Source organism: Periophthalmus magnuspinnatus, chromosome 7 (genome assembly GCF_009829125.3).
Source record: "Periophthalmus magnuspinnatus isolate fPerMag1 chromosome 7, fPerMag1.2.pri, whole genome shotgun sequence".
Lineage (NCBI taxonomy): Eukaryota > Metazoa > Chordata > Actinopteri > Gobiiformes > Gobiidae > Periophthalmus > Periophthalmus magnuspinnatus.
The window spans coordinates 12,874,344-12,900,549 of NC_047132.1; the positions used below are offsets into that span (position 1 = coordinate 12,874,344).

A 26,206-nucleotide genomic window follows, 5' to 3' on the forward strand; every position below is an offset into this window, starting at 1 on the left:
CTGTGTGTACATGTTAAACAGTAGTGAAAACATGTCCAAGCCACACTTACCTCTATGACGTCCACACTTACCTCTATGACGTCAGCTGGAGCCTCCAAGTGCTATTTCATGTCCAGAGACCCCAGACACTTACTTGGGCTGGAGCCAGAGCTGTGTGTCAGGACATGGGTGGAGATCTGCTAAAGCTCGAGAGCAGGGACGAGCAGGTGCGGCTCAGAGTTAGGTCCCTGAGGGCTGGGTCTCTGGTAATATCAAGGGAATTATAAAACAAAAATAATTAAAGTTACCCCATTCCTGTACAATGAAATGTTACAGGGAGGTCAGATGAGGGTGACTGGAGGTGGGTGGACGGGTCACGGCTGAACACAAGGTAAGAAAGGAACACAAGTATTTTCAATGGAGAATCACTGCTTTTGGTCCCCCAAGTGTTTTTTCCTCTTTAGTTTAGTGATTTGGACGACACCAGATGATCGGAAAGGAATTGAGTTAATGATGAGTATCGTGAAGGTGAAGATGATTATTCGAAAACAAACGTCAGTGGAGAGGAGTGTGTTTGATGTTCACTATTGTAACAGACTAAGCTTCATCTGTGAGAGAGAAGCAACCTGCCAACAGAAGTGACACCCAGCACTTTGTTGTTGTTTCCATAGACTGTATAAAAAAGTGACTAAGTAAGTGTGACGTCACCCACAGCGTTCAACTCCAAATGAGGCTCATCGAGGCTAGCAGTTATAGAGGGCAACTTGGAGCCGAGTATCATAGCAATCAAAGAGCCAGAGGAAGGCGTTGAAGGAAACACCTCTTCCCGCCCGCACCGCTGGTTTAGCAGGGAGCAGGCGCTTAGCAACGTTGTCAATCAAACCTGTTGCTAACTCCAGAGCGACCTCTGTAAAAGAAGGCGCCTGATTTGTCTGTTATTAATGTTCATGTCTTTATTTACAGACACAATAGTGAAATAAAAACACCAGGATCATGTAGAGCAAATTAATACAAACATTTTAAGACCAAAATGACGAGTCTGACAGCAGTTACAAAGAGAGGGGACACAGCTATTCAATATAAAGTGAATTGGAGCCAAAGTTGATGGAGCTCGACGCCCCCATGGTCACTTCCTGTTTGGATCGCGGCACCGAGCGGGTTAGCTATGTCCACTTATGGTATGGTTGTTTTTCAAATGCATTGTGGGGGTCATGGGTCATGCGCGATTGTTTTCTTCTGTTATCATATAACAGATGTTTTAAAATATATTTTATTTTACCATTGTTGATTTCTGTAAAATTGTTCATAATTTCTCTGATAAAGTCACAGTGTATTTTTGTTAAAGGCGCTGTAGTAATTGTTCTGTGGTAGCTTTAGCGGCTAGTTCCAGTCAGAGGGGCGGTCACCGCAGCCATTTCTGCTCTGATGTCACATCTATGAGGCTTTTGCAGAGTTGTGCTAAAATCACTAAATTCTGACAGATCAGATAGTGGACAGGTGCAGCGGGATTAGGGGTCAGGGGTCAGGGGTCAGAGGTTAGGGGGTTAGTTAGAGTCAGGCAGTAGACAGGGAGCTGTGCATGGATGTCGCTGACAATATTTTAAACATTTTATAAATCAGGAGGAAATTTTGCCAGAGGACATTTCTACTTTTCCAAATGTAAGTCTTTGTGTATCAGTGCTAATGCTAATGCTAATTTCAGAGCGTAATAAATATTTAACTAATGCCACTGACTGAAATAATCTCCATTGAAAAATAATGGGGTTGTCCTAACAACAAGTTTAATTTTGTTAACATTAGCACTGACACAGTAAAAGAAAAATTTAATTCTGTTTTTCTTTTACTGTGAATCAAACCTGGACAACTTCAGTGTCATTTTGTCTGGTCAAATTGAACACTGACCTCTTTTTTCACTTTGGGAAGTTCAAAAATAGAATCTATGAAACAGGAAAATGGAGGAAGTGAAAATTCTTGAGTAAAGATGTGCACAGACAACTTGACCCTTGTCACAGAAATTTGACTGAGATGGCAAAGAAATGCTTATGCTACCAAGATGATTTTTCACAAACAATATAAATTAATGCTGCAAGCAGCAATGATGGCCCTTGCCACCGTGTGCACCCTCCCATGGGCTCGCCACGAACTTGCATTAACCAATTTCTGTCTCTGTACATAGTTTGTAAAGTACAATATGAAATAGTGAACATTTTTGTTCCCACAGTCCAAAAAAAACCCCCACAACATTTATTTATTTATATTTATATATATATATATATATATATATATATATATATATATATATATATATATATATATATATAATATTGGTACAATTTAGCAAAAAGTACACTTACTTCAAATTACAGATTGGCACCATGGAGATAACTTTAATGCTATATGGAATATGTTATATGTATATGGAACATTCCAGATAAAACAATAACATCTCCATGTCCATGATGTGCACTTTTGATAAAATATGATGTGTGCTTCTGTCTGATATAATATTTTTGTGCTTTTATAAAAAACAAATGTTTGATTTCTAAATAGAAGAAAACACAGGTGAACACATGTTTATCTCATATCTTTATTAAAAAGTCCATAATTTCAAGCTAAAGTGGAGCGTTCATAAGATAAACACATTTATTTACAAGACAGTTTTAAAATGCTTCAGTCCCATCTCTGTTATAATGAGCCATCTGTCACTGCATCAGATATGATCAAACTCAACGTGGAAAAACTGAATTATGACATTATTTTAGGTTTTCAAAATTAATGATACTTTGCAGGTGATGTCATCAACGGGGGGCTAACTGGAGGCACTGCTCCGTCTGAAGTTCTGTTACTCAAGTTAGACGTTAATCTGACCTTTAATTTTAACACAATCTGAACATAAAGAACTGACTTAAATGGAGCTACAGCAGGTGATTTGATTTGTGCAATTAAACAAGTCCCTCTCAAATAACATTACAGTCAGAAACTAGTTAGCATTAGCATTAGCATCAGCCAACAGTTTTTCAGTGAGTCTCTCTCACCTTTTTGTGAAAAATCAAACTCCTTAACAGGGTCATGAACACTCGGACTGATCACAGGCTCCTGAAGATGTGCTCTTTAAATCACTTTTGTGTTTTTTCTCGAGTTTTCAGACCAAAAACATGTCAGTGTGTGCTTGCTCATGTGTGCTCCATGGTAACAGCTAAACATTCAGCCATAGACACACATGTAGAAACCCCCCAGTGTGATGTCTCTGCAAAGTATCAACGTTCATATCTGTGGTACATATAAATTATCAGTGCAGAGGGAAAAGACTGCACAAATAAATTAATCTTCAGAAATGTATTTAGTAAAAATACACACTATGTTCTGACCACTGCTCTAATGTCATTTCCTCATCACAAACAGACCTGGAGTTGTGTTTTGTTTCATTCACATGTTTAACACACAAACCCTGCATATGTAGACCAAGTTCTTCTCTCAAACTGAAAACACTCTGTTCCACCTTGTGATGTCATGAGGTTACTGTATATACAAAGTGCCCCACTGTGTTTTTAAACTCCATACACCTTTACTAAAATAATTTAGACAATTTCAGCCCTGGAATTACCGATCTCTACTGAACTAAAGGTAAAAGGAAGTGTTAACTTGAAAACTACCACTTCATGACATCAAAAAGTGGCACAGAGCATTTTGAGCTTTGGAGATGTAGACAGACTAATAATAAAGTGTTACTCAAACATGTGTGAATGAAACAAAACACAACTCCAGGTTTGTTTTAGAGGAGGTAACAGCTTTAGAAAATGGCTTAACGCTCACGATAATATAGGCTCTTTAAAGGCACATAAGGAGAAACTCAGCCACACTATAAATAAAAGCAACACATTTAATTAAAATGATCAGAACCACTGAAGTCACTGTGGCGGCCCCAAAATTCACAGTTCAGATCTGGATTTAAATATTATCTATGTTATTCATGATCTATTCCAGTTCACAGCGCCTTCATGTGGGAGTGGACATTACTGCACTGCAAAAAAATCTAACTTGAGCCTACAGCAGACGCAACAGATGGGACCGGTGCCAGATCAGGCCGTGTGTGTTTAGCAGAGTGGAGTTGGAGTGGATTTCACAGATAAAAATAAATCAGGAACACATCTATTTTGTTAAATCAGTGTTTAAACTTGTGTGTGGTAGTGGCTGCTCTTGTGGCTGAATGGCTGGCACACTGAACAGTTTTTTTTTTTCACTTTTTGAATTTTTATGTTACATTTTTAATTTAGTATTTTGGGATCCTGACCCCAAGTGCAGCTTGTGCAGTTCAAACGAAAGTGAAGGACTGTGTGATTTGAGCAATTTGTTTTTCCTGTATCCATGGCGACCCTGCATGAGGCTAACTATGCTACTAGCTAGCTCTGAAATGCTACAGAGTTTTTACACCAAATATGGCAGATGTTCCAGAAGGAGCGACCTTCTTCATAACTGACCAAAACAACAGCAGAGAGAAAAGCTTAGGAGAGGCTTTCCTTTGGCGTCTCCAGCGCTCACCTAGCGCCCCCTGGAGGCTGCTGTGATGCTGCAGAGACTCTTTTAGTACATTCCTCAAACTGCCATAACATTGGATCTGATGACTCGACCTGTTGAGCTGCTCTGAGACTTTAATTTGAGCTTTCCGTTATGTTCTATGATATTTTCCAGTGTTTTCTACTTTTCTTCACAAACTGATGTAAAACTCTGATGAATGTTTATCACAGGGTCTATCCAACAAACCAAGTCACAAACATAAAAAAAAACATTAATCTGTCAAATGCACTTTAACCTAGGATGGCCGGATTTTCAAAATTCCAAACTCAGACACACTGGGTTGGGATGTTTTTTTATAAATAAAACTGAAAAGGTACTTCTGTCAGAGCATTTTTTTTTTTGCCTTACGCTCATTTACAAGCTGTTTTTTTCTGTATTTTAATGAAACAAAACACACCACACCCCCTCTATTTTAACCTTATCCCAATTAACCATGTAGCTATTGTAAATGAATAAACTGTTCCCAATGTTTTGTTTTTTTAGCATCAGATGTGAAGGAGTGGAGCTCTCGCCTGCAGCCAAAGCTCCACTTCATACAGTGTCCATTTTGTTTTCAGGTGTCCATTGTGGCTACTGTATTTTGTTATATTTTTGCAGTGTCCCTCATTTTTGCTGTTGTGATCTGGTGTGTTTTTGCAGCTTGCGTCATGGCTGCTGCTGGTACTGACTTTCCGTGGCTGTGTAGAAGTCTTCCAAGACGCTCTGCAGATAGTCAAAGGTGGGCCTGTCCTCGGGTTTGTTCTTCCAGCATTCCAGCATGATCTCGTACAGCTCCGAGGGACAACTTTCCAGACGCTGCATCCGGTATCCCTTCTCCAGAGCACGGATCACCTCGGGGTTGGTCATACCTGAAGTGAACAAAAGCACATGTGGTAATGTGGGTGTGTGAAATGGCAAAAATAAATATCATGATTTTCTTGGAGCCAGATGATGATTTCGATTTTATCACGATTCATGGGGACTTTTTATATTTGAGTAGCCTGTAAGAGGTATTCAGAGTCATCTGCTTCTTCTGAAATGTCAAACTTCTCCATTTGAGTGACAGGTGGATTTAACCAATCACGGTGAAGTGGGTGGAGACTCTGATACATGGAGATTTTACCAAAATAAGATATGATCATAGCCTGTTTAAAGAAGTGGACTAAGTAGATTTTTTCATGTGATACTCTTATTGTACCAGGACTAAACCAGGACTGAACCAGGACTAAACCAGGACTAAACCAGAACCAAACCAGGACTAAACCAAAACTAAATCAGGACTAAACCAGGACTGAACCAGGACTGAACCAGGACTAAACCAGGACTAAACCAGGACTTAACCAAGACTAAACCAGGACTGCACTAGAACTAAACCCAAACTAAACCAGGATTTAACCAGGACTAAGCCAGAACTAAACCAGTTCTTAATCACCAGTCCATCCCTCCTCCCCTCCTGTCAAACGTCACATGACTACAGGAGGCTGTGATGTCATCATTAGTGGGCGTTCTCACCTGGGTAGGGGGTGCGTCCGTAGCTGATGATCTCAGTGAGTAAAATCCCAAAGGACCAGACGTCGGACTTTATGGTGAAAGAGCCATAGTTTATGGCCTCAGGAGCCGTCCATTTTATTGGGAATTTTGCCCCTGGAAAAAAAAAAAAAAAAAAAGTATTAGAAACATGTTTAAGTGGTTAAATCCTGGTTCAGTCCTGGTTCAGTCCTGGTTCAGTCCTGGTTCAGTCCTGGTTCAGTCCTGGTTCAGTCCTGGTTCAGTCCTGGTTCAGTCCTGGTTCCATACCTTCTCTGGCTGTATACTCGTTGTCCTCTATGATCCGGGCCAGTCCAAAGTCTGCGATCTTACAGACCAGAGCCTTGTTGACTAGGATATTGGCAGCGCGCAGGTCTCTGTGGATGTAGTTCCTCTGCTCGATGTACGCCATGCCCTCTGCGATCTGCTCAAAAACAAAACAAACTATATTTTTATGACATCTTTTAAATCTGCCCTCTTTGTCAATCTGTTCTGTTCAGATCTTTAACCATGTTCTAGTTGTTTCTTCTCATTGAGCCTCTGAAGTTGTATTCAGAGTGATTCATGTTTGAGTTTAATCTTTAATCGACTATTTTCAAGATGCCATTTTATCGATCTACGCCCGTTTTCACCTCCACCTGTCACCTCCATTATAAACTCATCGTAGTGGATCATTAAGATGTTCTGAATGGATAAGGTCAGTGAGGAGGAACTTTGGACCAAACTGTTTAAAATGAACCAGTTACATCAGGAGGTTGTGGGTTGAATTGCGTCTTACCTGAGCAGAGAAGTCGATGAGTTTTGGGAGCTGCACACGGTTTCCTTCGTCGCTCTTCAGGAAATCCAACAGACTCCCTGCACAAAGACACAAACTACAGTCAGTATCTAAGCAGAAGGTTAGCCCTGATGCCCTCCCACTGTGTCAGATGATCTCCCATCCCCCCATATCCCTGTGTGTCAGATAAGCAAGTAGCAACATAAGCCAAAGTTACAGGTGAGCTCTGTGGAGAGGTGATGGAGTTCACACTAAGAATATGTTTTTTTCCAGTTATTTGTGACATACATACAAAATGGATAAGTTTAATACTATACTGCGGAACATTACGGTTAAAGCCATAACATCTCCATGGAGACGAGAAGGCAGTGGAAAAGTGACAAAGTGCCCCTTTAGCTCCCTGACGACCTCACCTTTCTCCATGAACTCAGTGATGATGTAGATGGGTTCCTCTTTGGTTACCACGGCGTTGAGTCGGACCAGCTTGTCGTGCTGCAGACTCTTCATCAGATTGGCCTCCATCATGAAGGCCTCCACAGACATGCTCCCCGGCTTCATCGTCTTCACCGCCACCTTCGTGTGTTTGTTGTAGGTCGCTGGAAACATGAAAATACATCAGATATCAGGAATGTGCTGATGTGTGTGTGTGTGTGTGTAGGTGTAGGGGTGTGTATGTATGTGTGTCTCTATGTGTGTGTGTATGTGTGTGTCGCTGTGTGTGTGGGTGTGTCCGTGTGTGTGTATGTATGTGTGTCTCTGTGTGTATGTATGTGTGTCTCTCTATATGTGTGTGTGTGTGTATGTGTATGAGTAGGTGTGTGGGGGTGTGTGTGTAGGGGTGTCCGTGTGTGTGTGTATGTCTGTGTAGGGGTGTGTTTGTATGTGTATTGTGTGTCAGGGAACTTTTATCAAGTCTAAAAACAGAAAGTGGGCTCCATCTAGAGGTGGGACCACAGACTGTACAGACGTGGACTAAGTGAGTGTGACATCATCCACAGCGTTCAGCTCCAAATGAAGCTCATCGAGGCTAAACGTTATAAGGGCCAATTTGGAGCTCAGTTCCAGATTTGGAATTTCGACCGTGAGTATCAAAGCAACCAAAGAGCCAATCCGGAGCGAGGCTGGTGAAGCGAGGCAGGGAGCGGGCGCTTAACAACGCTGTCAATCAAACCTGTTGCTAACGCTAGCAGGACCGACCTCGGGAGAGCTTAATAAATATTTAAATAATGGCTCTGACTGAAATAATCAACACCCACAGATAATCGTGTCATCTTTACTACAAATGGAACTGAGGATTAACTTTGGACCCCTGCAAACTGTTTAAAATGAACTAGTTTTTCACGTTTTTAAGGTCTGTGTCTTACCCATCCACACTTCTCCAAACTGTCCGGCTCCAAGCCTCCGGTCCAGCTTCAGGGAGGAGCGGGGGATCTCCCAGGCATCCTTCTCCCAGGGCTTCTCAGGTTTGGGGCTGATACAGGCTGTAGTGAGGGCCTGACACAAACCATCGCCCTGCTCTGTGGAAGAAAGACTGTTACACCTGATGCCCTCCCATCCTCCTGTATCCCTGTGTGTCAGATGCCCTCTTGGTGTGTCAGATGCCCTCCCATCCTACTGAATCTCTGTGTCAGATGCCCTCCCATGCTCTTGTATCCCTGTGTGTCAGATGCCCTCCCATCCTACTAAATCTCTGTCAGATGCCCTCCCATGCTCCTGTGTGTCAGATGCCCTCCCATGCTCCTGTGTGTCAGATGCCCTCCCATGCTCCTGTGTGTTAGATGCCCTCCCATGCTCCTGTGTGTCAGATGCCCTCCCATGCTCCTGTGTCCCTGTAGTGTTATATATTATATTTTTATATTTCTGGTCATGTTTTGTTCAGACTGACTCTTGTAATGGCTGACGAGCTCTTGCAGGGTGCTGAAGGTGATTCTGGGGGAGATGTAGAACCCTCCGTTGTCCAGAGTCCTGATCTTATAATGTTTAACCGTGTCCCCGGCCTGAGGGTCAAGGTCCCGCACGGACAGAGAGTAACTGCCTGCAACACACAGAGCCACCAGCAGGTGGGTTAGAGGCGCTGTAGAGAGTCTGCAGCTGTTCAAAATATACAGGCATGTGTCTGTTACGATACTGTATTAATAGATATGCCATTGGTGTAAGTTTAAATATTTTTCCTCCACAGTGATATCCGTCTGTATTTTTTCACTCCCTTTAACGTGCCTTGAGCCAGAACCAAAGATGATCGTCCAATCAGATTTGTTTATTTCAGTGACACGTGTGAAACAAAGGAGCTCATTGGTCACCTAACATTCATGTGCCTTTTGCCGATTCTGCACAAACCCTACATGTTTTTCAGTCCCCTATGATATTTTTGTCCTTTCTTTTTTCCTCATAAGCAGCCAAATTTGTTATGATACAGACAGACCATGTGTGTCCCTGATTGGCTGATCCACCTGTCAATCACACCCATCTGAACTCTGGGAGATTGACAGGTGACCAGATTTTAATCCTTTGTAAAATATTATTTAAAAATTGGAAAATATTTGACCAAATTTGGGACATTTTGTTTTTTGTTATTATTTTATTACCTATTTTTGTCAATTAATAAATTACAAGTTTTAGCCTTTAACCTTAACATCTGGTTCATTGTTTCTTCCTCCTGATCTGAGCCGCTCGTTACACTGTTCCATAGTCCTTATTAACCAGAAAATAAACATGTTTTCCTTATAAGTTTGTCAGGTTGGAGCATCCGCAGGTCAAACAGGGGTCACTGGGAAAAGTGTAGAGAGTGACTGGTCTGTAGTACTGTAGTATTTAGTATTGCAGTATTAGGACTTGTGACACATATCACAGCTTCATTTAGTATCTGATAATAAATTCTCTCACCCTTCGTCGTCTCACTGTCTCGGATCATGAAGGCGCCAATTTTGTTCCCAGGGGCCAAAAGCTGCCGCTCTGCGTCCTTTCTGCTCACGCCTTTAAAGAACCAACTGAAAAACAAATATATGTAAGACAGATAGATGAGAGGGAGAGGAGGAGCAGAGGAGGAGCAGAGGAGGAGCAGAGGAGGAGAGGAGCAGAGGAGGAGCAGAGGTGAGGGGCAGAGGAGGAGAGGAACAGAGGAGAGGGGCAGCGGAGGAGAGAAGGAGAGAAGGAGAGGGGAAGAGGAGAAGAGGAACAGAGGAGAGGACCAGACGAGGAGCAGAGCAGGAGAGGAGGAGGAGCCAAGGAGGTTGAGATGGTGCAGATGATGGTCAGAGGGTGCAGAGGAGGGTCAGAGGGTGCAGAGGAGGGTGAGATGATGCAGAGGATGGTCAGAGGGTACAGAGGATGGTCAGAGGGTGCAGAGGATGGTCAGAGGGTGCAGAGGATGCGTACTCTTCAGTCTCGAGCGTGTCTTTGGCGACGTAGTTACTGGGGATGAATCCTTCTTTGCCTGTACTTATGGACCTGGCTTTCCACCATTCTCCAGATCTGTAAAAATGTTCCACAATAATCTTGAGTAAACTTCAGAAAACAAAAAAAAATATTAAAATGTATCATTTTTATTCAGATTTTTACTCTTCTATAATCTTGAGCTTGTCTCCCTTTTTGAATCCCAGATCTCCGTCGTGAATGGCCTCATAGTCGTACAGTGCTATGGCAACGCTTTCACCTGGAGGAAGAGCCGAGAGGTTAGAGTTAAAAGGTGCACTGTGTAACCTTTTCTGGTGCAGGCTCCCGTCTCCATGGAGATATTATTGCTTTGCCGGCAGTGTTCCACAGTACAGTTACACTTATCTCCATGGAGACGTCATCAGACCAGGTTACGAGTCGGATCATGAGGAGGCGACTTTAACAGTTTAGGTTTTTCATAGAATTTTTGAGCAATAAAAACATCTGCAATTAAATTCCCAGTATGTAACTAAAATATAGTTTTTTCATTATGGATGTTTTTATTACACTGAAAAACACATGTCCTTACACTGGTCGAGCTCGCATCTCCACAAACCTGGCTCTCACTTGGCCTGGAGGAGGGACTTCTCCTGCCTGTTTCTATGGAAATGTTGTTCTTTTGGCTATAGTTTTCTACAGTTTGGCATAAAACGTAGGTCTATCTCCAAGGAGAATGTTCCGAAGTGTAGTTTTGACTGTTTCCATGGAATCGCACAGCTGACTCTGCCTCCAGAACGTTACACACTTTATTTACTATAATGATCTGATGTTTCGTGTTTAGCTCAGAGTCAACACCTTTGAACAACACCTTTAAACTACCTGTTTATGTGTTGTTGTTAAGGTAAACACATGTTTGAGTAACACTTTATTAGTCTGTTACATCTCCAAAGCTCAAAATGCTCTGATCCACCTTGTGATGTCTTGAAGTGGTAGTTTTCAAGTTAATAACTACATTTAAAATTTTGTTCAGTAGAGATTGGTAATTCCAGGACTAACACGATCCAAATGACTCTAGTGAAGGTGTGTGGAGTCTAAAACACAGTGGAGCACATGACATCACAAGGTGGAACAGAGTGCTTTCTGTTTAAGAGAAGAACTCAGCCTGAATATGCAGAGTTTGTGTGTTAAACATGTGAATGAAACAAAACACAACTCCAAGTCTGTTTGTGATGATGAAACAACATTAGAACAGAGATCTAAGAATAGAGGAATAAGGGCCCTGGAGAGATCTCTAGATTACTCAAACAAACATGGATGACAACTAAAACCTCTTCAGACATGTTTTTGATGAGGAAACAGCGTTGGAACATAACAGAAAGCTCCAAAGAATTGATTTAGCAGAATACCTCCCCTTTAAGGTTAGATTAATGAAGCAGAACCATAGTTTAGCTGGTTGTTTATTTACACATTGTGATTATGCCTGTGAAATTATCAATGTTCATAACTGAAACTGAGCTGTGCTCTGGTTCCTCATACTTTGCTTATTTCACTACTTCCTGGTTTCATAAAAATAGCGGCTACTTCCTCATTGAATGACAGACCTTAAACTTTCCATTCAAATGTTCAAATGCATCTGAAACATTTACAAAAATAATAACATAAACCAATGTGAACTTGGAACTCAGCCAAGAACCCCACATATTTCAGAGGTCCAAACTACAGGAAAGAAGCTTTAAACTGACACTGAGCTTGTGTCTCTATAGTTCTCATCTGTGACCCCTGTGGATCATTATGTTATAATCTACACATTTAAACAGTGGTGACCTTCTCTGCTGGCCTAAACATGCTCAGAAAAGTGAATTTATTTTATTTTCATAAATATTTAAACAAAAATATTCTCTGTTCTCTTTATGACATGGTATATCAGCTTTGTTGAGTGGCTTCCAATGTTGTTTATTGTGGTAGAGTTTTTATCCAATTATATTTCAGCTGCTTGTGTTGTCAGGCAAATTACATTCTCCTGGGACCTTCAGAATAAACAGAGCAGACCCCGTCTACTGCAAGACACAGACACAGTCCGTTTCTGTAGCCAATCAGATCTCGATTCTGTATTTCAGGGCCAGCTAGAAGGTCCTATGCAAACTGGACATGTACGTGTCCTGTGATTGGATGCACATACGCACTGCTATAGCCTGGAAGGCAGCAGTTTGCAGAATGTCAAACTAAACCCTGAGATCCAACAGCTATTGCTGTATTTTTAACTCTGGCTGAAGGAGGAGAAGAGATTGATCTGGTTGCCGATAAACTTTCCACGCCATTTTCAAGACGGACCATTCACGAAAAGCTAGATATTATGAGAAGAGGTCGGCCAACCTCCGCGCCAGCTAATCTGTCCCAGCAAGGAAAAGGGTTTGTCCGTCATTTCAAGACGAGCAATTAGGAATGGTACCCGTGGCTCCCAACTTCTGAGAAACGCTGCAAATTGTATTGTTGTTGTACGGCAGGGCACTTACAAGGTACACTGCGGTTAAAAATGTTTGGAGACAGAGCTCCACAATGAAAAAGTGAGTTTATAATGTTAATAATAGTGTGTTGCATTGAAGTCACCTCAGTTAAAACTGCACTAAATTTTGTTCAATCTCAGCTGCGCCATATTTTCAGTTATTTGCTGTTGTATAGTCTATTGTCAAAAAATGCAAATGATCTGTTTACTCACATAGTGTAATTTTGGTAGCATTTAGTTTGGCCTCTTTAAATCTTTTTAATTTTTGTCACTATCTGTGAACTTAGTTTTCTACTCTTAATTGTGAATGAAATGCTGCTTATTGGTTTTAAATGCTCCTGAAACCAAATGCTGCTTGACGAGCCTTTATCGAGGTGACGTTATAATGTGTAAGTGGGACACCACTGAAGGCCCAAGGGTGAAATGCACAGCCCACCACTGCATTTTAAATTACAATATTCATCTAAAACGACTTAATAAAAGAAACAGTGGGCGTGTACGTCACAGTGGGCGTGTACGTCACAGTGGGCGTGTACGTCACAGTGGGCGTGTACGTCACAGTGGGCGTGTACGTCACAGTGGGCGTGTACGTCACAGTGGGCGTGTACCGGTGGGGGTGAAAACGAGGGTAAATCGACAAAATGGCGTCTTGAAAACAGTCGATTAAAGATTATTCAAACATGAATCACTCCAAATACAACTTCAGAGGCTCAATGAGAAGAAACGACTAGAACATGGATAAAGATCTGAACACAAAAGTTTGAAGAACAGGGCAGATTTAACACAGGGAGGGCATCTGACACACAGGACGTTTTAGATCTCAGAGGCTTAAAGTGCCTATGAGAGGTTAGAACACTCCATGAAAGTTTATCGTTTCACTTCTAGTTGGACATGAGCAGATATGAAATACAGTACACAGAAGTGGAAGGTAACGAAGTACAAGTAGTGAAGCACTGTACTTAAGTAGAATCTGTATGTATCTGTCCTATACTTCAGTACATTTTACAATTTGTACTTTTTGCTTCAGTACATTTGAGAGCAGTATCTGTACTTTCTACTCCACTGCATTTTTGAACTGGACTGAAAAGTAAAAAGTACTTTTCATATGATTTGAGGAAACATCCCGACTAGAGTTTTTGAGTTCAGGCTTTGAGCAAAAAATAAATATGCAAAAATATTCAAAAATAAACAAAATAAACAAAAATAAAAACACAAAATTCATTAGAAAAGTTTACAAAAGTGATTCATATTGTTCCTGTGACCAAAACATGTCTCATTTTAAATCTATATCTCTACATTTACACTTTAACAAATCAACAACACTTGTGTGAAATACTTTTACTTTTTACTCTTAAAGTACATTTTTAAATAGGTACTTAAATACTTTTACTTAAGTAGATTTTTTTTTTTTTCATGTGGCACTTGTACTTTTACTTTTGTAACTTTTGATCTCTGTATCTGAACAAAGAAAGTTGACTGTAGTAACATAACTGAGTACTTCATGCACCACTGGACATATGTGAAGGTCATTTCATAACTGTTACCTAGCAACCGTAATGTAAACAAACAACGAAACGGGTCTAAACGGCACAAAAGTCACGATTAGACTAACACAGATGAATGTGTTCTTTGTGTGTAAACTTCTGGCTGTAGTTTTGTGTTGACGACAGAGGCAGATTGTGTTTTACATCAGAGCCACTTCCTGTATTTTTGTACTTTTCTTCTTTAACTGATGTAAATCTCTGATACATATGTGGCATAAGTACTGTCCACTACACCAGGTCAGAAGCAGAGAAACATGAAGCCCCGTCACATGACATGGAAATAAAACATATGTTTATAGTGTAACTGTGACTCACCGTCTGAGGAGTTCACTGCGTTGGATGGTTTGCTCTGTGAAAACAAACAGATATGATCATTATTATTATTATTATTGTTATTATTATGGTGAGTCATTAGGATGTCCTGAATGCATAAGGTAAGTGAGGAGTAACTTTGCACCACTGTTAGTGTTTAATATGAACTAGTTCTGTTTTTCACTTTTCTAAGGTTACTTGGACTAAACCTGGACTAAACCTGGACTAAATCAGGACTAAATCAGGACTAAATCAGGACTAAATCAGGACTAAACCAGGACTAAACCAGGACTAAACCTGGACTAAACCTGGACTAAACCTGGACTAAATCAGGACTAAATCAGGACTAAACCAGGACTAAACCAGGACTAAACCTGGACTAAATCAGGACTAAATCAGGACTAAATCAGGACTAAACCAGGACTAAACCAGGACTAAACCAGGACTAAACCAGGACTAAACCTGGACTAAACCTGGACTAAACCAGGACTAAACCAGGACTAAACCAGGACTAAACCTGGACTAAACCTGGACTAAACCAGGACTAAACCAGGACTAAACCAGGACTAAACCAGGACTAAACCAGGACTAAACCAGGACTGCTTCAGTTTTTCTAATCTTACTTGAATATTAAAATTAGTGTATAAAAATGATCAATTATCTGAAAAGGATGAGTTTTATGCCACACTGTGGAATATTTTAGCAAAATAAAAAAAACATTTCCATGGAAACAAGAAGGAAGACGCCTTCCTTGAGGCCAGATAAGTCAGTTCTGTGGAAATGCAAGCCCGCACATGGTAAGGATGCATGTTTTAAAAAAGAAGCTTTTCAGTGCAATAAACACAACAAAAAAACAAAACAAAAAACAAACAAACTATAAAAAAAATAAATAAAAAATAAAAAAACATGCTTTTATATTAGTCTACTTTTGGCTAAAAAGTTACTTGGCTTTAAATTCTGTGGGTTCATTAAAGGGCCCATATTCCTCTATTCTTAGATCTCTGCTCTAATGTTGTTTCCTCATCACAAACAGACCTGGAGTTGTGTTTTGTTTCATTCACATGTTTAACACACAAACTCTGTATATTTAGGCTGAGTTCTTCTCTCAAACTGAAAACACTCTGTTCCACCTTGTGATGTCATGTGGTAACACAGGAAGTGCTCCACTGTGTTTTTAAACTCCATACACCTTCACTAGAATCATTTGGATCATTTCAGTCCTGGAATTGCCAATCTCTACTGAACTAAAGGTAAAAGGAGCTGTTAACTTAAAAACTACCACTTCATGACATCACAAGGTGGAACAGAGCATTTTGAGCTTTAGAGATGTCGACAGACTAATAATAATGTGTGACTCAAACACGTGAATGAAACAAAACACAACTCCAGGTCTGTTTTTGAGGCGGTAACAGTATTAGAGCATGGATTAAAGATCACAAGTTTTGTGGAACCTTTAAATTCTCCAGACTTGAACAGATGAGGCTCATTTAAACCTAATCCCACCCAGAGATAATCTGTGGAGGAAGGAAAGAGTCTATCAGATCTTCACCTCCTCCTCTTCATCGCTCTCATGTGTTACTATGGTCATGTAAACACAAATTATATAATGTGTAAAAATAGGTTAAAACTGGAACACAAACCATTAAAGAAAAATACTAGAACTATGTTTAAAAATGACCAAATAACCTGGAATATTCTGACCTGAAGAACTGCTCCTACAGAACATCAACAAAACAGTGTCTATAGTGCGACTAGACCAGGACTAGACCAGGACTAGACCAGGACTAGACCAGGACTAGACCAGGACTAGACCAGGACTAGACCAGGACTAGACCAGGACTAGACCAGGACTAAACCAGGACTAGACCAGGACTAAACCAGGACTAGACCAGGACTAGACCAGGACTAAACGAGAACTAAACGAGGACTATAACAGGACTAAACCAGGACCACAGCCTTATAGAGTGGCTGGTCTGGTCTCACGTGGCTGTTTTAATTCTTCCTCTTTGAGTCTGAGTTAAAGAGACTGAACAGGAAGTGCACCGAGACCAAAGAACAGTGTGCAAAACACAGAGAGGACTCCAGACAGAGGGCAGTGTGCAAAACCCACCACAAACAGAGGACTCAAGACAGACAAGCTCTGGTTTATCGCACTGTTGATCCTGATTATTAATAAAACACTCTTAAATAAACCGTTGCTGTGTAAAGTTGTTAGCATCAGCCGCTTACATTAGCCCGAATTGTGTTCTGGTATTTGATTGTTTTTCACATAAACTCACCATGTTCTTCCCGGTCGTTCCGGAGGTGGGGTCTTTGACATAGTGCGTGGTCTGCGCTCGGCTCTGCTCCTCCTGCGCTCTGTCTTTACTGATGCTGCTCTCCTCCTTTGAGCCTGTGCAGCCCATTGTCACGTCTGCAACACACAAAAGTACAAGTGAGATCAGAACTCAGCACTAAGCCGCACCTACCTCTGAGTCTGAGATCAATAACTAAAAGTATATAAATCTGTCACTACAATGGAGACAGAGCAGCGTCTGCTTCTGTCACAAAGAGCTGTGTTTACAATGATTCAACGGGAAAATAATTAGTAAAGTAAACAGAAATAACCTAGAGCCACTGGGGAGCGCTCCACAGAGAGGAGGAACATGTCAGGACATAACATCTGGTTTCATTTCATTTTAATTTACGTATTTATTCATTTCGTATGTATTTATTCATAGATTAACAAACACAAGTCACTATAAATGTATCCAGTACACTCCTCCACAGTGTGTTCAGCGTGACTCTAGAGCCACTTCACACTCTGCTCATTTAAAGGCCCATAATGCACCATTCTTTGCCCTCTGCTCTTCTAATGTTTTTTCCTCATCACAAACAGACCTGGAGTTGTGTTTTGTTTCATTCACATGTTTAACAGACAAACCCTGCATATTTAGGCTGAGTTCTTCTCTCAAACAGAAAACACTCTGTTCCACCTTGTGATGTCATTAAGTGGTAATACAGGAAGTGCTCCACTGTGTTTTTAAACTCCACACACCTTCACTAGAGTCATTTGGATGATTTCAGCCCTGGAATTGTCAATCTCTACTGAACTAAAGGTAAAAGGAGCTGTTAACTTGAAAACTACCACCTCATGACATCACAAGAAACAAAACACAACTCCAGGTCTGTTTTTGACGAGGAAACTGCATTATAACATGGCTTAAAGCTCAAGAGAGTCAGTCTTGTGTCAAATAGGACCTTTGTGTGTGTGTGTGTGTGTGTCTGTGTGTGTGTGTGTGTGTGTTATATGTATTTGTTGAGCTTCATAAATGATCTGAGGAGGAAGAGGATTGGCTTCAAACTCAGAGGTCAGAGGTCACGGCTGAAGTTCAGATCTGTGGAGTTTTTTGTTCAGAAACATGGATCATAACGTCACTACAAACACGATCATACTCAGAACTCAAAGACGCCAAAGTGCAGGTGTTTGTTTTATAGTGTATCTGACCAAACGCTGACATCCTGTTCAGACCGCTTTTATTCAGACAACAGAAACTGGCCTGATGTTTTATTTAATTTAATTTCATAATAGTGTTGTCATGATACTAAAACTTCCAACTCCATTACGATACTGAGGAATCGACTCAAGACATGATACCGATATCGATTCCACCGTGATAATAACACTCTTTAAAAAATATAATGTGATTTTCAATCTCTCAGAAGAAGAGGAAGAGGAGAGAGAGGAGGTGTAGGGAGGAGAGAGAGGAGGGAGGAGACAGGGGAAAAGAATGGAGAGAGGGAGAGAGGAGGAAAGACGAGAGGAAAGAAGATGAGGGAGGGAGAGAGAAATGGGGATGGGAACGATCTGAAGAATCACTGTGCCAAATTTCATGTTCGTCGTTGAAGGTAATAAGTCGTTACAAGACTTTGAAATGTACGAAAATTTGGAAATTTTCCCATTAGGATAACATGGCCTGTTTTGTGCATCACCATGGCAACCCAGTGAAAAATATAACTTGGGTCTGATTGGCTTTTTTGATCAGGATGACATGAAGACTCATGGTGCTAAATTTCACATTATTCCATAAAACTAATATTGTTCCCATGAATGGGAAAAATTGGGAGGATTCCCATTAGGATAACATTGGCAGTTTGGCACATCGCCATGGCAACACAGTGCATAAAACGACATAGGTCTGATTGACTTTATTGATTGGGATGACCCAATTTCAACTTCACCCCGCAGCACTTTACTCGTTGTACTTGAGCGCAGTACTTTACTCGCTGTACGCTGTACTGTACTTTACTTGTTGGTTCTGTGTTGTAGATCGTTTAAACTCTGTACTGATCTTATCTTCAGGACTTTTGAGCTGTGGCCATGTTCCTCTGGTGTCCGCTCTTTACAGGAAGTGTTCTGTTCGTGACACTTTTAATCTGAGCAGAGCTGAGGGGCTTCCTGTCTGCACCAAGGCGTTTTTTCCACTGCTCGTAATCGTACCACACTTTCACTTCTGCTCCTGCTAAGTAAATGACCTAAAGTTAGCTAAACGCGCTACCGTGACCTCTAATAAGGGAACTGAACATACTGTAAACCAGGTCTGAACCATAAAAGTGTGATCTCTGTGACAGACACACAGGGAGGGCATCTGACATACTGGGGCATTTCAGAACATGTTTGTACAGATGTAAAATACAGGGTTAGCCGTTTTACACAGAATAAGCCCCCATGGAGACATAGGGAGGGCATCTGACATTTTTAAAAATACTAAACATATTTTAATGTAAAAATTCTGCAGATGTTTAAAATGATCTTATAGCACACATCACACATTTATTGTGTCATTGAGCAAGACACTTCACACACTTCCTGTGAAATGTCTGAGGGGCAGTGTGAAGAAAAATGCACAACAATGTGAAGATCTGTAGGCCTTTAGTCCTCTCCTCCTCTCCCTCCCTCCCTCCCTCTCTCCCTCCCTATCTCTTTTGTTTGAGCTCCTCTGTTTGCTCTGCCCATGACTTCACATTGATTACATGGAGCTAAGTGCACCAAGATAATATGTAACAAAAGCATGTTCCAAGAAACAGTCCTGTGGGGAAAAACTAAGATGGGAGGGCATCTGACACACAGGGGTATACAGGGAGGATGGGAGGGCATCTGACATATACTTACTTTTACTGTTTTAACTTTTTATTTAAAGCTACACTATGTAGCTTTTGTTGTGGGGTTGTGTGGCTGTTTTTGCTTCCATGGAGATGTTATTGGTTTGACTGGAATGTTCCACAGTATGGCATTAAACGTCTTACATCTATTCAGTTACGGGTGTTTGTGTTGCTCATAAAACATGCAGTGTTTGATTACTGTGAGAGCCCTCTCCACAGACCTGACCTGTAACTTGGCCAGATTGTTGAATGCCATTTCATTAGTTTCAATTTAAAGAAGCAGTATGTAACTTTTCTAAAATACAAGCACTGAAAACCATACAAAAACATATGTCCTAACCGCGGGCTGGCGGCCTTGCATCTCCACAAACCTGACTCACACTTGGTCTGGAAGAGGGCCTTTGACTATAAAATGGAGAATGGAGAATGTTCCAAAGTATGGCTTTAACTTTCTGTTTCCATGGAGTCATGCAGGTGACGTGTCATTTGAAAAGGTTCCACACTGGAGCTTTCCTCAAGGCTCTCGGTCTGTAAACTATAATCTGTAATCCAGCGCGGACATTTCCTTATGACATAACCGGCGCTCTTATAATGATTAATCCTCTGTCTCCTATCTTCAACGCTAAAGTTAATGCTAATGCTAACACAGACCCAAACTGTGCTCTCAGCTGTTCTGGACTTATTCAAACATGTATGGGATTGTCTCTGTGAAGATACTGATAATAAATAAATAAATAATAATAAATAAAATAAAAAAAATAAATAAATATTATATATAACTAAAATGTAATAATGCACTTATCTATTTCCTGCGTTGTTCATTCACTCCAAACTCGGTTGTGGTAAATTACTATTGTAGCCACAGCTGCCCTGGGACAAAGTGACAGAAGTGAGGCTGCCAGTCTGCACCATTGGCCCCTCCCACCACATTCATACCAGGCAATGTGGGTGAAGTGTTTTGCCTAAAGACACAACGGTGACATTACCAGCGATCTCCCATCCCAGTCCTGACCAGACCCATCCCTGGGTACAATATGTTATTGCTTTGCCTGAATATTCCACAGTATGGCATTTAATCTAAGGCGCCAAGCAGGAAACGCCACTCGTTCATGTTACTGATCAGATCTGTGGAGCGTCGAGCCCATTTACTGTATGAATATATGTTTTTCAAGGTATTTTTATGCAGTAAAACACCTGTAATTGAACATATGACAAGGTACAGTAAGTTAGATGTGTACAAACATCTTCTGAAATGTCATTCTTGCCCTGGTTTAAATTTGCAGAGATATAATTTAAAGGCCCTGTACCTGTTTTTTACTGGTTCATTTTAAACAGTTTGGTCCAAAGTTCCTCCTCACTGACCTTATGCATCAGAACATCCTAATGACTCACCATGATGAGTTTATAAGCACTTTTCACAACTCTCAGAGACCAGAGTGGAGTCTCTGAGAGTTGTCATAATGCTAATAACAACTAGCATGCTAACACACCTGACTCTCGAACAACAAAACTCTTTATAACCAGAAGCAGAGCGCGCACAGTGGACTTATTTTGACCTAAAGAGCTGCTTATACAGTATATCTGTGATGGGGAGAGACACATTTTGCTCTAACACATGTGAAAAACCAGGTGCAGGGTCTTTAAATTTTAAATACTATTGTCACATCCAAAATTCTGTGATGGCTCCTTTAACGCTGCTGCTCATTGGACAGTTATTCTGAGCAGCTCTCATGCCACTGGTGGTTTTATCTCTTCCTGTAAAAGCCTCAGAGCAGAGACCGCAGTTCTACAAACCAGAGGAGACCGGAGCTAGTTCAGACACAAATGTGACTATGGGCTGATGAGACTGACAAAAATGAACATGTGACTATATATATATATTTAGCGTTATTCTGGTAGCTACATATATCAGGCTGACGTTTGCACTTTTAGCATGTTGGCTATCGGCCTTAAATGTCCAGTAGAGGGAGATATTTTGTTTTAGCTAAATAACAGGCTCACATAGATGTACTGTATATATAAATGGACATAAATAAAGAGCTTTACATTAGAAAACTGTGTCCCCTCTCTCTGTAACTGCTGCGGTCAGACTCATCATTTTGGTAAACTGTTCATATTAAGCCCCTCTACATCATCCTGTTTTTTTTTTTATCTCACTACTGTGTCCGTAAATCAAGATATGAACGTTAATAAAAGACAAATCAGACGCCTTCTTTCCCTGAGGTCACTCCCACTAGCGTTAGCAACAGGTTTGATTGACAGTGTTGCTAAGCTCCCGCTCACTGTTAAACCAGCGGTGCGGGCGGGAGGGGGCGTTACCTTCAACAGCCTCGCTCTGGAGTGGCTCTTTGGTTGCTATGATACTCGTGGTCAGAACTCTTTTCTAATCTCTAATCTCATGATAGTCAGAAATGAGCTCAAACTAAATGTGAACGCATCAAATATTAACCAGGATGTAAATATTGTGTTATGATCTTGTTTGGGAGATTACACTAAACCTTTCTGCTTATTTCATTTTTACTCACACCATCAGACTGAGTAACGAGTCAGATCTGTGTTAGATAGTGCATCCTTTTCTCACTAGTCTTTGGGCTTGAATAATGGCTCCACTTTATGAAGCTGTTTTGAAAAAAATAATTTCAGTTTTGTTCATTTAAACTGACAGAGAAGATGATGAACTTTGTGCCAGCTTTTGTTTCATGTGGATAGGCCCAGAGATATTAACCATGAACCAGGTCAACACATCTGTATCTGACAGTTACACGGAGAACTCCACCTGACCGCTGACCTCCAACCTCTGACCTCCAGCTCACATTAAACTACAGGGATTCTCCCGTGTGCTGATATCACGTGACCTCTGTATTGGTCCAGCCTGAAGTCTCCATTCTGAGGTAACATTTGTGTTTCCTTTTTATGTCATTTTAAACTTCACATTTTGAAACAAAGATGTGACTCAGACATTTTTACAAACCACATCACAAAATGGGAAGAAGAAAAACTGAACCAGGGCCAAATAAATAAGGAGAAACATGATGACGCAGCAGAAACATGACCTGTTCCTCAATCTGTTGTGTTCAGATCTTTAACCATGTTCTAGTCGTTTCTTCTCATTGAGCCTCTGAAGTTGTATCTGGAGTGATTCATGTTTAAATAATCTTTAATCGACTATTATCAAGACGCCATTTTGTCGATCTACCTCCATTTTCACGTCCACCAGTACACGCCCACTGTGACGTACACACTTCCTTCTCCAGTTTTATTTTCTTAATTGGAGACACTCGTAGGATTCGGCAGCGTCTCGTAGCCATTTTGGTACAAATGAAAAAAATGTGCTGCTCACTAGTGTGATGTGCAGCTGTCCATAGGGGGCGCCGACAGCATGCAGTGCTTTGTTGTGATGACGTTTACATCAACATTAGCTCTCATTAGGACTTGTTTCTTTTGGACAGCCAGTCGTTTTAGATGAATATAGTGATTTAAAATGTGTAAATTACAACATACTGATCCACAGTGTCAGAGGTGAGAACTATAGAGACTCAAGCTCGGTAGGGCAGGTTTAACATCGTAACTGAAGCAGTGGCACTAGTTGCTGTTTGGTTGATTCATCATTGTATTTAAATGATAAATTTACGGGTCAATCTATGTTCCTGCCCTCACCTATGGTCATGAGCTCTGGGTAATGACCGAAAGGACGAGATCACAGATACAAGCGGCCGAAATGAGTTTCCTCCGGAGGTGTTCTGGGCATGTCCCACCGGGAGGAGGCCCCGGGGAAGACCCAGGACACACTGGAGGGACTATGTCTCTCGGCTGGCCTGGGAACGCCTTGGGGTCCCACCGGAGGAGCTGGAGGACGTGTCTGGGGTGAGGGAAGTCTGGGAGTCCCTGCTTAGACTGCTGCCCCCGCGACCCGGCCCCGGATAAGCGGAAGAAAATGGATGGATGGATTTATATGGGACAACAACAGAAAGGAAAACTGAGTGAGTGAGTCCTATATCCCTGTGTGTCAGATGCCCTCCCATTCTCCTATACCCCTCTGTGTCAGTGTCAAAATATGATAAGTTCTAATGTTGCTTCCTCATCACAAACAGACCTGGAGTTGTGTTTTGTTTCATTCGCACATGTTTAACACACAAACCCTGCATATTTAGGCTGAGTTCTTCTCTCAAACTGAAAACACTCTGTTCCACCTTGTGATGTCATGTGGTGGTACAGGAAGTGCTCCACTGGGTTTTTAAACTTCATTACAACTTCACTAGAATCATTTGGATCATTTCAGTCCTGGAATTTTCAATCTCTACTGAACTAAAGGTAAAAGGAGCTGTTCACTTGAAAACTACCACTTCGTGACATCACAAGGTGGAACAGAACATTTTGAGCTTTGGAGATGTAGACAGACTAATAGTAAAGTGTTACTGAAACATGTGTGAATGAAACAAAACACAACTCCAGGTCTGTTTTTGAGGAAGGAACAGTATTAGAACATGGATTAAAGCTCACCAACTCTGATAATGAGTTGAATCTGCCTCTACATAAATACAGTGTTTCCTTGAACTTTTTTCTGCAAAAATAGTAGTTTTTAATGAACTCCCCCTGCAGGTGGAGTCTTGTGGGTGCAGTTCAGCTCAGATACACAGAGATACAGAATAGTTTTGAAAGCTTTTGAGAACAAATGTCTTTACTTGACAGTCTTCGTGACAAGATAACCTTTGTTCCATACATCCCTGTGTGTCAGGTGCCCTCCCATCCTCCTATATCCCTGTGTGTCAGATGCCCTCCCATCCTCGTGTATCACTGTGTTGAGTGTCTGAGGGTGTCCAGGTGTGAACTTTGAAGAACACAACTGGTCCTGTACTAAACTTTCTCTGTTTGGTTACATTTTAACAGGCGGCGGTGGCTTCAGCCTTAGTTCCTCTTTACACACTTCATTTCAAATAACTTTATGCAAATATCCGCACGTTTGCGTCACTCACTGTAGATACATCCCATATTAAAATATAAAACCAGTTTAAAATTCAAGCCCAAAATACACTGAATTCTTTGCAAAAGCTTTTAGAACAGATTATGACTTACTTTTGACGAAACAAACAACTTGATAGACTTGATCCCGCGTGCACGCCGCTGGTCTCGCGCTGATTCACTTCTGTTACGATAATCCAAATGTGATCCGTAGATTCTCCATCGTTTGGGGGCCGCCTCGGTGGGCTGTGACCGGAGGAAAATGCACTCACCGCAGGCAACGGGAGCCGAGTGACCGCTGAGGAGGAAGTCAAACGAGCAGAGAGAAAAGAGGAGAAGTCAAACGAGCAGAGAGAAAAGAGGAAGCAGCACCGCGACGCCACGCAGCCGGAGCGCGGGCGCAACGGATCAGAACAGTCATGTGTGTGCGCAGACTCAGCCGCGCGTCAGACGTGTCTAAAACGCAACAAGGTGAGGAGTCATGAAGAAAATAAGATCACATCAAACACAACTGACAGAAATAATACACTGTATGTATCATCTTTATTAAGTGAGTTTAACCAAACCAGGTCTAAACCAGGACTAAACCAGGACTAAACCAGGACTAAACCAGGACCAAACCAGGACCAAACTGGGACTAAACCAGTACTAAACTAGGACCAAACTGGGACCAAACTAGGACCAAACTAGGACCAAACTAGGACCAAACCAGGACTAAACCCGGACTAAACCCGGACTAAACCAGGACAAAACCAGGACAAAACCAGGACTAAACTGTCCTCGACCAACCCAGGACTAAACCAGTACCAAACTGGGACTAAACCATGACTAAACCGGGACTAAAACAGGATTAAACCAGGACTAAACCCGGACCAAACCAGGACTAAACCAGAACTATACCGGGACTAAACCGGGACTAAACCAGGACCAAACCAGGACTAAACCAGGACCAAACTGGGACAAAACCAGGACTAAACCAGGACTAAACCGGGACTAAACCAGGATTAAACCGGGACTAAACCAGGACTAAACCAGGACTAAACCAGAACTAAACCAGGACTAAACCAGGACTAAACTCGAACTAAACCAGGACTAAACAGGACTAAACCCGAACTAAACCCGGACTAAACCAGGACAAAACCAGGAGCAAACCGGGACCAAACCAGGACTAAACCAGGACAAAACCAGGAGCAAACCGGGACCAAACCAGGACAAAACCAGGAGCAAACCGGGACCAAACCAGGACAAAACCAGGACTAAACCAGGACTAAAGCCGTGTCGGCTCTATGCAAATGTGGCCGTTTTCTAACTGTGACACTCATATGAACAGCTGCAAGAACATTTGCATGAGGCTCTGGACAACAGCAAGTACTACACCCAAGTACTGCATTCAAGTACTGCACCCAAGTACTGCATTCAAGTACTACACCCAAGTACTGCATTCAAGTACTACACCCAAGTACTGCATTCAAGTACTACACCCAAGTACTGCATTCAAGTAGTAAAAGTAACTGCACTGAAGTGGTACTCTGTTCCAGG

The 26,206-nt window shown here is 41.5% G+C and overlaps 1 protein-coding gene across 1 annotated transcript; it reads right to left on the minus strand.

The window, feature by feature from the left end:
- Window positions 1–3,875: 3,875 nt before the first annotated feature.
- On the minus strand, window positions 3,876–25,061 carry hck (HCK proto-oncogene, Src family tyrosine kinase). Its single transcript, XM_055222861.1, has 13 exons — window positions 24,782–25,061; window positions 16,846–16,979; window positions 14,570–14,612; window positions 10,394–10,487; window positions 10,211–10,306; window positions 9,719–9,822; window positions 8,721–8,870; window positions 8,200–8,352; window positions 7,249–7,431; window positions 6,839–6,915; window positions 6,331–6,484; window positions 6,046–6,177; window positions 3,876–5,402 (listed from the first exon to the last, which is right to left on the minus strand). Exons 2-13 carry the CDS (start codon window positions 16,969–16,971, stop codon window positions 5,200–5,202), a joined length of 1,515 nt encoding a protein of 504 aa, XP_055078836.1. The 5' UTR covers window positions 16,972–16,979; window positions 24,782–25,061; the 3' UTR covers window positions 3,876–5,199.
- Between the last annotated feature and the right edge of the window lie 1,145 nt (window positions 25,062–26,206).

Coding starts and splice junctions, on each gene's coding strand:
- hck (XM_055222861.1), bottom strand. CDS start 16,971: ATGGGCTGCACAGGCTCAAAGGAGGAGAGCAGCATCAGTAAAGACAGA. Junction 14,613..16,845: donor GAACGACCGGGAAGAACATG/GTGAGTTTATGT, acceptor CATATCTGTTTG/TTTTCACAGAGCAAACCATC. Junction 7,432..8,199: donor GTTTGGAGAAGTGTGGATGG/GTAAGACACAGA, acceptor TCATGTTTCCAG/CGACCTACAACAAACACACG.